The 13,913-nt window shown below is 35.0% G+C and overlaps 2 protein-coding genes across 2 annotated transcripts; both read left to right on the top strand.

Moving 5' to 3' along the window:
* Nucleotides 1-594: 594 nt before the first annotated feature.
* GCK72_023385 (uncharacterized protein) lies at nucleotides 595-997 on the top strand (the record flags this gene model as incomplete). The annotated part of the gene is made up of 2 exons (XM_053735372.1): nucleotides 595-727; nucleotides 774-997. 2 exons carry the CDS (start codon nucleotides 595-597, stop codon nucleotides 995-997), a joined length of 357 nt encoding a protein of 118 aa, XP_053578938.1.
* A 1,057-nt stretch (nucleotides 998-2,054) lies between these two features.
* On the top strand, nucleotides 2,055-2,380 carry GCK72_023384 (uncharacterized protein; the record flags this gene model as incomplete). Its single annotated transcript, XM_003106597.2, has 2 exons — nucleotides 2,055-2,224; nucleotides 2,275-2,380. 2 exons carry the CDS (start codon nucleotides 2,055-2,057, stop codon nucleotides 2,378-2,380), a joined length of 276 nt encoding a protein of 91 aa, XP_003106645.2.
* Nucleotides 2,381-13,913: the final 11,533 nt, after the last annotated feature.

Below are 13,913 nucleotides of genomic sequence, written 5' to 3'. Positions count from 1 at the left end.
AGAATTTTGAAAAAGGCATTCGACCAAACGATAATTCAGATAAAAGTGAGTTTTTCTAGAGACTAGTTAAGATATGTTGCTAGACTTTGCAGAGGCAGTTGAAGTAGTTGCTAGAACAGACCACGGAACTGTTGTTATTAAAAACGACGTTTTGAAACTAGCTCAAGAATCAAAACAGCCCGATCCTGTTTTTCGTTGTCCGTTTCTTCCAAACACTGTCCAGAGTATCAACACGTCGATCTATTCTACATCTCTCCCGTTGAAACACTCAGCAAAAAAAGAAGCCGTTTTTAAAGAGCCTCAGCCAGTGTTTCCTGCTCCTTATAAAAGACCATAACCTACTAACAAGGATGAGCGAGCCCACGCCACACTTGTGGAGTTACTCTATGGAAACTCCATACCTCAAATTCCATTTATAACCTCCGCCGGTAGGAAATCACCGCCAACAGAAGATACAGAAGCTGCAGCGTCCGCATTAACTCTCGCACGTGCTCTTGCTAACCCGATATCACAACCAACACTAATTGGTCTCAAAACATCATCAGATCTTCCAACTTTAATGTAGTTATAGATCCATCAATCATATCTCAACAAATGACTATTGAAATCCAACAACTTCAACACTTGCAAGATACTACTTCTATCCAGTTATCAACTCCTGAGCCACTTCTCACTCATTATCTGGAACGTATCATCAATTTGTATTTCATTGATTTTAAGTTGAATGGTTTGTATATACTTTATGGTAATGTGATAATTTAATCAAACTTAAGATCATTGCACAAAACTTCATTTCGCCACTTCACCAATGCAATGCTTCAATTCACAACGTACCAGTTCCGATGAAACTTATCAACTCTCCACAAAACAGAGTCTTGCAACAAATATTAATATGCAATCATTCTCTAACTATATCGCTTCTATCAATCCATCGCATGCTTGTACAACAATCTTAACTCAGACTCCACCTACTTATCAGATCTGCAATAACAGTTGAGTGATGAAAAAATTCTGTGCATCATTTTTCATTTCAGACTCTTCCGTCAGCGTTGTGGGCTCCAATAATTATATATCCAGTTACTTAGTTCCTATGGCCGACTCTCAACCATTTCAAGGAGGATAATTATGACAATTATCAAAAAAATGTTCATGTTTTCTACATTCTGAAACTCTATCTCCTCTTTACAAAGCCAATGATTATTTTATTGTGTTACTTATTGTATTTATTCAATGTAACTACCCTCTTTTATTCTCAAATAATTGAGTGACCTCAAAATAACATTAACTTGGCAACAGAATCCTCCCAAATCGTTATTGTGACATCATTATTTGTGCCAAACGTATTTCTTAATCCAAAAAGCTAAGAATAAAAATGTGTATTCTCTTAGAGCGACCTCATTTTCTCACATCACCTCAGCCTGAAAATAATAACAAAATATGATATCATTTTGACTAGCTCTATTCCTTCTCATAAGCTGATGATGTATTAAAAAATGTTTGTTTCTCCGGTCCGGGATACATTTACAAACTATTCGTACATACTAAGAACTGAAAAGTTTTTAAAAAGACAGTTTAGTTATACATACTTGCTTCAAATACATAATTTCAAATCTCAATGTCAATGTTAATTGAGATTCATATAACATGTAGTGCCGACCATTTCACGCTCCATTTTGTGTTTGAATATGGATAGATGTCATGGTTCAGCGTCATGGTTTTTCTGTTTTCAGTTTTCTTTCAAAGCGTCGAAGCACCTATAGGATTTTTGTGTCTATCAAAAATTGCAGCCCGTTCGAAAAGTCTGCAATGTTTTCACATTGACAGCTTTCTCTTTCAACTTTTCATACCAGACTTTTTAGCATGAAAATGACAAGTTAATAGTGCGTGTGATCGCGACAAAAATTAAAAGACGTTATCAGGCAAAATGCGGCATTTCAGCTGTTTTATCACATGCTAACGCATTGCGTGAAAGTGAAAACGAAAAACTTAATGTTACTTAATTCTTATCTTTCTCTCTTTTTGTGATTTGATTCGTTAGTTGAGGTTTCAGAACAATGGAGTTGACCTTTGAAAAATATCTGGAGTTGGTTGCTGAAGTAAAACATGACACCGAAAAACTAGTGAAGTTGATCAATGATACAATGGAGCTCACTGGAAGCGTGTTGGCTGATTCGAGAAACTGGTCATTGGAAATGGAGCTAAAATATCCAGATCATGGAAAAAAGTAACTTCTACATAAGTTGTTGAAGCAAATCAAACTATTTTCTTTTACAGTACTCTCTCCATTAACAACCACATCGTGTCAAATGAAAGGAAGAGAAATTCTGCAATCACGCATGATGCTGTCGTCTCAATAATACCAGCCAAGAAGTCATCCTAAGCCCCCTGCCTTATTCATCCACCTCTATACTTTTTTTCATTATACCAGGTTCCAAACAAATGTGATTTTTTTCTTTTTTTTTGTCATCAACCAAATAAATACGCACTCGATGTTTTTTATCGTTTCAAGACAAACAACATAAAAACCAAAAAATGCTTGGATTTTTTTATGATAGTGTTTTTGCAAAACCAAAAAATATGTATTTTCATTTTCGTAATCGCTATTATCACGTAGCAAGTCACAAGTTAAGATACTCGTCTAATTTCTTTCTTTCGTAATAATTCCTTCCTTTCTCCGTCATTCCTAAGTTGACTTTTTTCCTAAATCAAATGTCTTCTGGTTTCCACTTCCTCATATTCGATTTCGTTTCAATACACAAACGTCGTTTGCCAATCTTGCCTTTCTTCTCTCCACATCGCTTTCAACACACACGAATTTTTTCGAAACGACTCGATGACGTATGACCATGAAAGAAACGGCGCGACTCGATTTCCCAACCGCGCTGTCGAATCTTTTCGAAAACATCAGCCGATGTCTTTTGTCTGAGTCTCACCGACCGTCCCGCGGCCGCTTCGCATCGCCTGCTTCTCTGGCAATGTCAATACTCTGCGTCTCATGTCGATGCCCGACACTTCTACTCTGACTCTACCCGGCCGCTTCGCGTGATACGCGCCGCATGCCTACTTATTTGTCTATCTCACACTATTTCCTGGGGTTCTGTCTCTCACTCTCTAGATTAGTCCACTGCCTCGTAGAACATTCTCGAAGGAGTAGGAAGGGGCGCATATAAATACCCCCCACGGCCAACTGTTGGTCGTCATTTCTCTCACTCCTTCGTCTTTTTCGTCTCGCCCCTCTCCTCTCTTCACTTACCCTACCGTATCCCGTTCCCACAGAACATCTTCATATTCATCTAACATCCATCAAAAAGGTTCGATTCCAGGATATGACACAACTCGGATTCGGTGAGATGGTTCCAATAACAGGCTCTTTTTCGTCATCCTTGGCAAACTTCTTGCGGTCTTCTTCTAATGGTTGAAAACCTGTCCCAAACGCCTGACAAAGCCTAGATGTTTTCCATAGCTGACTTCTTTACCAACTGAGAATCTGGACTGCCTCAAGTGATACAATCTGTGAAACACTGTAAACTCCTTCCTTGGTTTGACTTACCCTCTTCATTCTGTCCAGTGGATTCAAAACTTGATGGCTGAGGTTCGTTAGGTTTGCGCATTCCTTCTATCTTTTGTAATTTTTGCGACCCACTTAAGGGCTTCGTGTAACTAACCAACGATTCCAGCTCAGAAAATTTCCTTCCAGCTAGAAACCTCGCTCGCTTTCAGATGTCAAAGGGATTATAGTAACTCGATGTGATTAGAACAGCCACTCATTGTAAACCTCAATTTTCCGTTTGACTTCTTATTTGCCCAATACGCGAAGACGCTTACTCAACTTCCGGATAGCTCAGCCGGATTTTCGCGTGACTTCCAGCACAATAATGAAACCAAACTCTTATGGAAATCTTGACTTTTTCTTTACACTCAATCTGTAATCTACTTCTCCAAATGTGTGAAAACTTGAATTGTCAAAAAAAAACGCAAATAATGGACTCATACTATACTTAGTAATCAAAGTCTAAAAACTTCATTGTAAATTTATGATTTAAATCCTTCTTAAAATAAATCATGGTAACTTCAAAAGTCGGTGTTTTGTTGATCCTCTTTCTATTCTAAAGTTCAGTAGGAGTTTCGTAACTATTGCGAAATCAAGGATCATCAAGCACTCGACGCGCTCAATCTTGCGAAATCATCGACTCATTGTTCTCTATCTAGTGCACTGAATGACTCATCGCTGAAAGTTATCACCAGGTAAAACAAAATATTCCTCCAACCCTTCTTGCAGGTGTTTTCCTTCTCTGATGTCTTTGATCAATTGGAATTAGGAACCCGCAATAATGAAAGAGCTCTGTTTTTGTTTTCGTGCCACACATTCTCGCAAAAATTGGAAACCCTTATTGCTTCATTTATGTGCAAAATAATTACGTGGACTAATGAAAGAGAAACAATTTCATGATTTCAGCTTATATTTTAGGTACTACCGCGTACTGCACTCTTGCCATCTCAAATAAAAATAAATAAACTAATCTTCAAAGGCTGTTATTTTATAATCTTCCAATTCAAAATATAGGAACTCATAAGCTCTAAGATCGTATTCAAATTTCAAAATCAACTCTCATCACTCGTTACAAAGTCAAAATCTCAAATCCAAACTCGCGTTCAATCTTAACAGTAAGTCTAGTACTTCAATCTCAATTTCCACTCTTCCAATCCAAAACATAGGGACTCATAAGCTCTAAGATCGTATTCAAATATCAAAATCAACTCTCAAACCTCGTTACCAAACTCAAAATCTCAAATCCAAACTCGCGTTCAATCTTAACAGTAAGTCTAGTACTTCAATCTCAATTTCCACTCTTCCAATCCAAAACATAGGAACTCATAAGCTCTAAGATCGTATTCAAATATCAAAATCAACTCTCAAACCTCGTTACCAAACTCAAAATCTCAAATCCAAACTTGTGTTCAATCTTAACAGTAAGTCTAGTACTTCAATCTCAATTTCCACTCTTCCAATCCAAAACATAGGAACTCGTAAGCTCTAAGATCGTATTCAAATATCAAAATCAACTCTCAAACCTCGTTACCAAACTCAAAATCTCAAATCCAAACTCGCGTTCAATCTTAACAGTAAGTCTAGTAATTCAATCTCAATTTCCACTCTTCCAATCCAAAACATAGGAACTCATAAGCTCTAAGATCGTATTCAAATATCAAAATCAACTCTCAAACCTCGTTACCAAACTCAAAATATCAAATCCAAACTCGCGTTCAATCTTAACAGTAAGTCTAGTACTTCAATCTCAATTTCCATTCTTCCAATCCAAAACATAGGAACTCATAAGCTCTAAGATCGTATTCAAATATCAAAATCAACTCTCAAACCTCGTTACCAAACTCAAAATCTCAAATCCAAACTCGCGTTCAATCTTAACAGTAAGTCTAGTACTTCAATCTCAATTTCCATTCTTCCAATCCAAAACATAGGAACTCATAAGCTCTAAGATCGTATTCAAATATCAAAATCAACTCTCAAACCTCGTTACCAAACTCAAAATCTCAAATCCAAACTCGCGTTCAATCTTAACAGTAAGTCTAGTACTTCAATCTCAATTTCCATTCTTCCAATCCAAAACATAGGAACTCATAAGCTCTAAGATCGTATTCAAATATCAAAATCAACTCTCAAACCTCGTTACCAAACTCAAAATCTCAAATCCAAACTCGCGTTCAATCTTAACAGTAAGTCTAGTAATTCAATCTCAATTTCCACTCTTCCAATCCAAAACATAGGAACTCATAAGCTCTAAGATCGCATTCAAATATCAAAATCAACTCTCAAACCTCGTTACCAAACTCAAAATATCAAATCCAAACTCGCGTTCAATCTTAACAGTAAGTCTAGTACTTCAATCTCAATTTCCATTCTTCCAATCCAAAACATAGGAACTCATAAGCTCTAAGATCGTATTCAAATATCAAAATCAACTCTCAAACCTCGTTACCAAACTCAAAATCTCAAATCCAAACTCGCGTTCAACCGTAACAGTAAGTCTAGTACTTCAATCTCAATTTCCATTCTTCCAATTCAAAACATAGGAACTCATAATCTCTAAGATCGTATTCAAATATCAAAATCAACTCTCAAACCTCGTTACCAAACTCAAAATCTCAAATCCAAACTCGCGTTCAATCTTAACAGTAAGTCTAGTACTTCAATCTCAATTTCCATTCTTCCAATTCAAAACATAGGAACTCATAATCTCTAAGATCGTATTCAAATATCAAAATCAACTCTCAAACCTCGTTACCAAACTCAAAATCTCAAATCCAAACTCGCGTTCAATCTTAACAGTAAGTCTAGTACTTCAATCTCAATTTCCATTCTTCCAATTCAAAACATAGGAACTCATAATCTCTAAGATTGTATTCAAATATCAAAATCAACTCTCAAACCTCGTTTACAAACTCAAAATCTCAAATCCAAACTCGCGTTCAATCTTAACAGTAAGTCTAGTACTTCAATCTCAATTTCCATTCTTCCAATTCAAAACATAGGAACTCATAATCTCTAAGATCGTATTCAAATATCAAAATCAACTCTCAAACCTCGTTACCAAACTCAAAATATCAAATCCAAACTCGCGTTCAATCTTAACAGTAAGTCTAGTAATTCAATCTCAATTTCCACTCTTCCAATCCAAAACATAGGAACTCATAAGCTCTAAGATCGTATTCAAATATCAAAATCAACTCTCAAACCTCGTTACCAAACTCAAAATCTCAAATCCAAACTTGTGTTCAATCTTAACAGTAAGTCTAGTACTTCAATCTCAATTTCCACTCTTCCAATCCAAAACATAGGAACTCGTAAGCTCTAAGATCGTATTCAAATATCAAAATCAACTCTCAAACCTCGTTACCAAACTCAAAATCTCAAATCCAAACTCGCGTTCAATCTTAACAGTAAGTCTAGTACTTCAATCTCAATTTCCATTCTTCCAATCCAAAACATAGGAACTCATAATCTCTAAGATTGTATTCAAATATCAAAATCAACTCTGAAACCTCGTTTACAAACTCAAAATCTCAAATCCAAACTCGCGTTCAATCTTAACAGTAAGTCTAGTACTTCAATCTCAATTTCCATTCTTCCAATTCAAAACATAGGAACTCATAATCTCTAAGATCGTATTCAAATATCAAAATCAACTCTCAAACCTCGTTACCAAACTCAAAATCTCAAATCCAAACTCGCGTTCAATCTTAACAGTAAGTCTAGTACTTCAATCTCAATTTCCATTCTTCCAATCCAAAACATAGGAACTCATAATCTCTAAGATTGTATTCAAATATCAAAATCAACTCTCAAACCTCGTTTACAAACTCAAAATCTCAAATCCAAACTCGCGTTCAATCTTAACAGTAAGTCTAGTACTTCAATCTCAATTTCCATTCTTCCAATTCAAAACATAGGAACTCATAATCTCTAAGATCGTATTCAAATATCAAAATCAACTCTCAAACCTCGTTACCAAACTCAAAATATCAAATCCAAACTCGCGTTCAATCTTAACAGTAAGTCTAGTAATTCAATCTCAATTTCCACTCTTCCAATCCAAAACATAGGAACTCATAAGCTCTAAGATCGTATTCAAATATCAAAATCAACTCTCAAACCTCGTTACCAAACTCAAAATCTCAAATCCAAACTTGTGTTCAATCTTAACAGTAAGTCTAGTACTTCAATCTCAATTTCCACTCTTCCAATCCAAAACATAGGAACTCGTAAGCTCTAAGATCGTATTCAAATATCAAAATCAACTCTCAAACCTCGTTACCAAACTCAAAATCTCAAATCCAAACTCGCGTTCAATCTTAACAGTAAGTCTAGTACTTCAATCTCAATTTCCATTCTTCCAATCCAAAACATAGGAACTCATAATCTCTAAGATTGTATTCAAATATCAAAATCAACTCTGAAACCTCGTTTACAAACTCAAAATCTCAAATCCAAACTCGCGTTCAATCTTAACAGTAAGTCTAGTACTTCAATCTCAATTTCCATTCTTCCAATTCAAAACATAGGAACTCATAATCTCTAAGATCGTATTCAAATATCAAAATCAACTCTCAAACCTCGTTACCAAACTCAAAATCTCAAATCCAAACTCGCGTTCAATCTTAACAGTAAGTCTAGTACTTCAATCTCAATTTCCATTCTTCCAATCCAAAACATAGGAACTCATAATCTCTAAGATTGTATTCAAATATCAAAATCAACTCTCAAACCTCGTTTACAAACTCAAAATCTCAAATCCAAACTCGCGTTCAATCTTAACAGTAAGTCTAGTACTTCAATCTCAATTTCCATTCTTCCAATTCAAAACATAGGAACTCATAATCTCTAAGATCGTATTCAAATATCAAAATCAACTCTCAAACCTCGTTACCAAACTCAAAATCTCAAATCCAAGTTCGCGTTCAACCGTAACAGTAAGTCTAGTACTTCAATCTCAATTTCCACTCTTCCAATCCAAAACATAGGAACTCATAAGCTCTAAGATCGTATTCAAATATCAAAATCAACTCTCAAACCTCGTTACCAAACTCAAAATATCAAATCCAAACTCGCGTTCAATCTTAACAGTAAGTCTAGTACTTCAATCTCAATTTCCATTCTTCCAATCCAAAACATAGGAACTCATAAGCTCTAAGATCGTATTCAAATATCAAAATCAACTCTCAAACCTCGTTACCAAACTCAAAATCTCAAATCCAAACTTGTGTTCAATCTTAACAGTAAGTCTAGTACTTCAATCTCAATTTCCACTCTTCCAATCCAAAACATAGGAACTCGTAAGCTCTAAGATCGTATTCAAATATCAAAATCAACTCTCAAACCTCGTTACCAAACTCAAAATCTCAAATCCAAACTCGCGTTCAATCTTAACAGTAAGTCTAGTACTTCAATCTCAATTTCCATTCTTCCAATTCAAAACATAGGAACTCATAATCTCTAAGATCGTATTCAAATATCAAAATCAACTCTCAAACCTCGTTACCAAACTCAAAATCTCAAATCCAAACTCGCGTTCAATCTTAACAGTAAGTCTAGTACTTCAATCTCAATTTCCATTCTTCCAATTCAAAACATAGGAACTCATAATCTCTAAGATCGTATTCAAATATCAAAATCAACTCTCAAACCTCGTTTACAAACTCAAAATCTCAAATCCAAGTTCGCGTTCAACCGTAACAGTAAGTCTAGTACTTCAATCTCAACTTCCACTTTTCCAATCCAAAACATAGGAACTCATAAGCTCTAAGATCGTATTCAAATATCAAAATCAACTCTCAAACCTCGTTACCAAACTCAAAATCTCAAATCCAAACTCGCGTTCAACCGTAACAGTAAGTCTAGTACTTCAATCTCAATTTCCATTCTTCCAATTCAAAACCTAAGGACTAATAAGCTCTGAGATCGTATTCAAATATCAAAATCAACTCTCAAACCTCGTTTACAAACTCAAAATCTCAAATCCAAACTCGCGTTCAACCGTAACAGTAAGTCTAGTACTTCAATCTCAATTTCCATTCTTCCAATTCAAAACCTAAGGACTAATAAGCTCTGAGATCGTATTCAAATATCAAAATCAACTCTCAAACCTCGTTTACAAACTCAAAATCTCAAATCCAAACTCGCGTTCAACCGTAACAGTAAGTCTAGTACTTCAATCTCAATTTCCATTCTTCCAATTCAAAACCTAAGGACTAATAAGCTCTGAGATCGTATTCAAATATCAAAATCAACTCTCAAACCTCGTTTACAAACTCAAAATCTCAAATCCAAACTCGCGTTCAATCTCAACAGTAAGTCTAGTACTTCAATCTCAATTTCCATTCTTCCAATTCAAAACCTAAGGACTAATAAGCTCTGAGATCGTATTCAAATATCAAAATCAACTCTCAAACCTCGTTTACAAACTCAAAATCTCAAATCCAAACTCGCGTTCAACCGTAACAGTAAGTCTAGTACTTCAATCTCAATTTCCATTCTTCCAATTCAAAACCTAAGGACTAATAAGCTCTGAGATCGTATTCAAATATCAAAATCAACTCTCAAACCTCGTTTACAAACTCAAAATCTCAAATCCAAACTCGCGTTCAACCGTAACAGTAAGTCTAGTACTTCAATCTCAATTTCCATTCTTCCAATTCAAAACCTAAGGACTAATAAGCTCTGAGATCGTATTCAAATATCAAAATCAACTCTCAAACCTCGTTTACAAACTCAAAATCTCAAATCCAAACTCGCGTTCAACCGTAACAGTAAGTCTAGTACTTCAATCTCAATTTCCATTCTTCCAATTCAAAACCTAAGGACTAATAAGCTCTGAGATCGTATTCAAATATCAAAATCAACTCTCAAACCTCGTTTACAAACTCAAAATCTCAAATCCAAACTCGCGTTCAACCGTAACAGTAAGTCTAGTACTTCACTCTCAATTTCCATTCTTCCAATTCAAAACATAGGAACTCATAATCTCTAAGATCGTATTCAAATATCAAAATCAACTCTCAAACCTCGTTACCAAACTCAAAATCTCAAATCCAAACTCGCGTTCAATCTTAACAGTAAGTCTAGTACTTCAATCTCAATTTCCATTCTTCCAATCCAAAACATAGGAACTCATAATCTCTAAGATCGTATTCAAATATCAAAATCAACTCTCAAACCTCGTTACCAAACTCAAAATCTCAAATCCAAACTCGCGTTCAATCTTAACAGTAAGTCTAGTACTTCAATCTCAATTTCCATTCTTCCAATTCAAAACATAGGAACTCATAATCTCTAAGATCGTATTCAAATATCAAAATCAACTCTCAAACCTCGTTACCAAACTCAAAATCTCAAATCCAAACTCGCGTTCAATCTTAACAGTAAGTCTAGTACTTCAATCTCAATTTCCATTCTTCCAATTCAAAACATAGGAACTCATAATCTCTAAGATCGTATTCAAATATCAAAATCAACTCTCAAACCTCGTTACCAAACTCAAAATCTCAAATCCAAACTCGCGTTCAACCGTAACAGTAAGTCTAGTACTTCAATCTCAATTTCCATTCTTCCAATTCAAAACCTAAGGACTAATAAGCTCTGAGATCGTATTCAAATATCAAAATCAACTCTCAAACCTCGTTTACAAACTCAAAATCTCAAATCCAAACTCGCGTTCAACCGTAACAGTAAGTCTAGTACTTCAATCTCAATTTCCATTCTTCCAATTCAAAACCTAAGGACTAATAAGCTCTGAGATCGTATTCAAATATCAAAATCAACTCTCAAACCTCGTTTACAAACTCAAAATCTCAAATCCAAACTCGCGTTCAACCGTAACAGTAAGTCTAGTACTTCAATCTCAATTTCCATTCTTCCAATTCAAAACATAGGAACTCATAATCTCTAAGATCGTATTCAAATATCAAAATCAACTCTCAAACCTCGTTACCAAACTCAAAATCTCAAATCCAAACTCGCGTTCAATCTTAACAGTAAGTCTAGTACTTCAATCTCAATTTCCATTCTTCCAATTCAAAACATAGGAACTCATAATCTCTAAGATCGTATTCAAATATCAAAATCAACTCTCAAACCTCGTTACCAAACTCAAAATCTCAAATCCAAGTTCGCGTTCAATCTTAACAGTAAGTCTAGTACTTCAATCTCAATTTCCATTCTTCCAATTCAAAACATAGGAACTCATAATCTCTAAGATCGTATTCAAATATCAAAATCAACTCTCAAACCTCGTTACCAAACTCAAAATCTCAAATCCAAACTCGCGTTCAACCTTAACAGTAAGTCTAGTACTTCAATCTCAATTTCCATTCTTCCAATTCAAAACATAGGAACTCATAATCTCTAAGATCGTATTCAAATATCAAAATCAACTCTCAAACCTCGTTACCAAACTCAAAATCTCAAATCCAAGTTCGCTTTCAACCGTAACAGTAAGTCTAGTACTTCAATCTCAATTTCCATTCTTCCAATTCAAAACCTAAGGACTAATAAGCTCTGAGATCGTATTCAAATATCAAAATCAACTCTCAAACCTCGTTACCAAACTCAAAATCTCAAATCCAAACTCGCGTTCAATCTTAACAGTAAGTCTAGTACTTCAATCTCAATTTCCATTCTTCCAATTCAAAACATAGGAACTCATAATCTCTAAGATCGTATTCAAATATCAAAATCAACTCTCAAACCTCGTTACCAAACTCAAAATCTCAAATCCAAACTCGCGTTCAATCTTAACAGTAAGTCTAGTACTTCAATCTCAATTTCCATTCTTCCAATTCAAAACATAGGAACTCATAATCTCTAAGATCGTATTCAAATATCAAAATCAACTCTCAAACCTCGTTTACAAACTCAAAATCTCAAATCCAAACTCGCGTTCAACCGTAACAGTAAGTCTAGTACTTCAATCTCAATTTCCATTCTTCCAATTCAAAACATAGGAACTCATAATCTCTAAGATCGTATTCAAATATCAAAATCAACTCTCAAACCTCGTTACCAAACTCAAAATCTCAAATCCAAACTCGCGTTCAACCTTAACAGTAAGTCTAGTACTTCAATCTCAATTTCCATTCTTCCAATTCAAAACATAGGAACTCATAATCTCTAAGATCGTATTCAAATATCAAAATCAACTCTCAAACCTCGTTACCAAACTCAAAATCTCAAATCCAAGTTCGCGTTCAACCGTAACAGTAAGTCTAGTACTTCAATCTCAATTTCCACTCTTCCAATCCAAAACATAGGAACTCATAAGCTCTAAGATCGTATTCAAATGTCAAAATCAACTCTCAAACCTCGTTACCAAACTCAAAATCTCAAATCCAAACTCGCGTTCAACCGTAACAGTAAGTCTAGTACTTCAATCTCAATTTCCATTCTTCCAATTCAAAACCTAAGGACTAATAAGCTCTGAGATCGTATTCAAATATCAAAATCAACTCTCAAACCTCGTTTACAAACTCAAAATCTCAAATCCAAACTCGCGTTCAACCGTAACAGTAAGTCTAGTACTTCAATCTAAATTTCCATTCTTCCAATTCAAAACCTAAGGACTAATAAGCTCTGAGATCGTATTCAAATATCAAAATCAACTCTCAAACCTCGTTACCAAACTCAAAATCTCAAATCCAAACTCGCGTTCAATCTTAACAGTAAGTCTAGTACTTCAATCTCAATTTCCACTCTTCCAATCCAAAACATAGGAACTCATAATCTCTAAGATCGTATTCAAATATCAAAATCAACTCTCAAACCTCGTTACCAAACTCAAAATCTCAAATCCAAACTCGCGTTCAATCTTAACAGTAAGTCTAGTACTTCAATCTCAATTTCCATTCTTCCAATTCAAAACCTAAGGACTAATAAGCTCTGAGATCGTATTCAAATATCAAAATCAACTCTCAAACCTCGTTACCAAACTCAAAATCTCAAATCCAAACTCGCGTTCAACCGTAACAGTAAGTCTAGTACTTCAATCTCAATTTCCATTCTTCCAATTCAAAACCTAAGGACTAATAAGCTCTGAGATCGTATTCAAATATCAAAATCAACTCTCAAACCTCGTTACCAAACTCAAAATCTCAAATCCAAACTCGCGTTCAATCTTAACAGTAAGTCTAGTACTTCAATCTCAATTTCCACTCTTCCAATCCAAAACATAGGAACTCATAAGCTCTAAGATCGTATTCAAATATCAAAATCAACTCTCAAACCTCGTTACCAAACTCAAAATCTCAAATCCAAGTTCGCGTTCAATCTTAACAGTAAGTCTAGTACTTCAATCTCAATTTCCATTCTTCCAATTCAAAACATAGGAACTCATAATCTCTAA

This window comes from Caenorhabditis remanei, chromosome X, assembly GCF_010183535.1.
Source record: "Caenorhabditis remanei strain PX506 chromosome X, whole genome shotgun sequence".
NCBI classification, from domain to species: Eukaryota; Metazoa; Nematoda; class Chromadorea; order Rhabditida; family Rhabditidae; genus Caenorhabditis; species Caenorhabditis remanei.
Note: the sequence above shows the minus strand (reverse complement) of the source record. Positions and strands in the feature narration are given on the sequence as shown.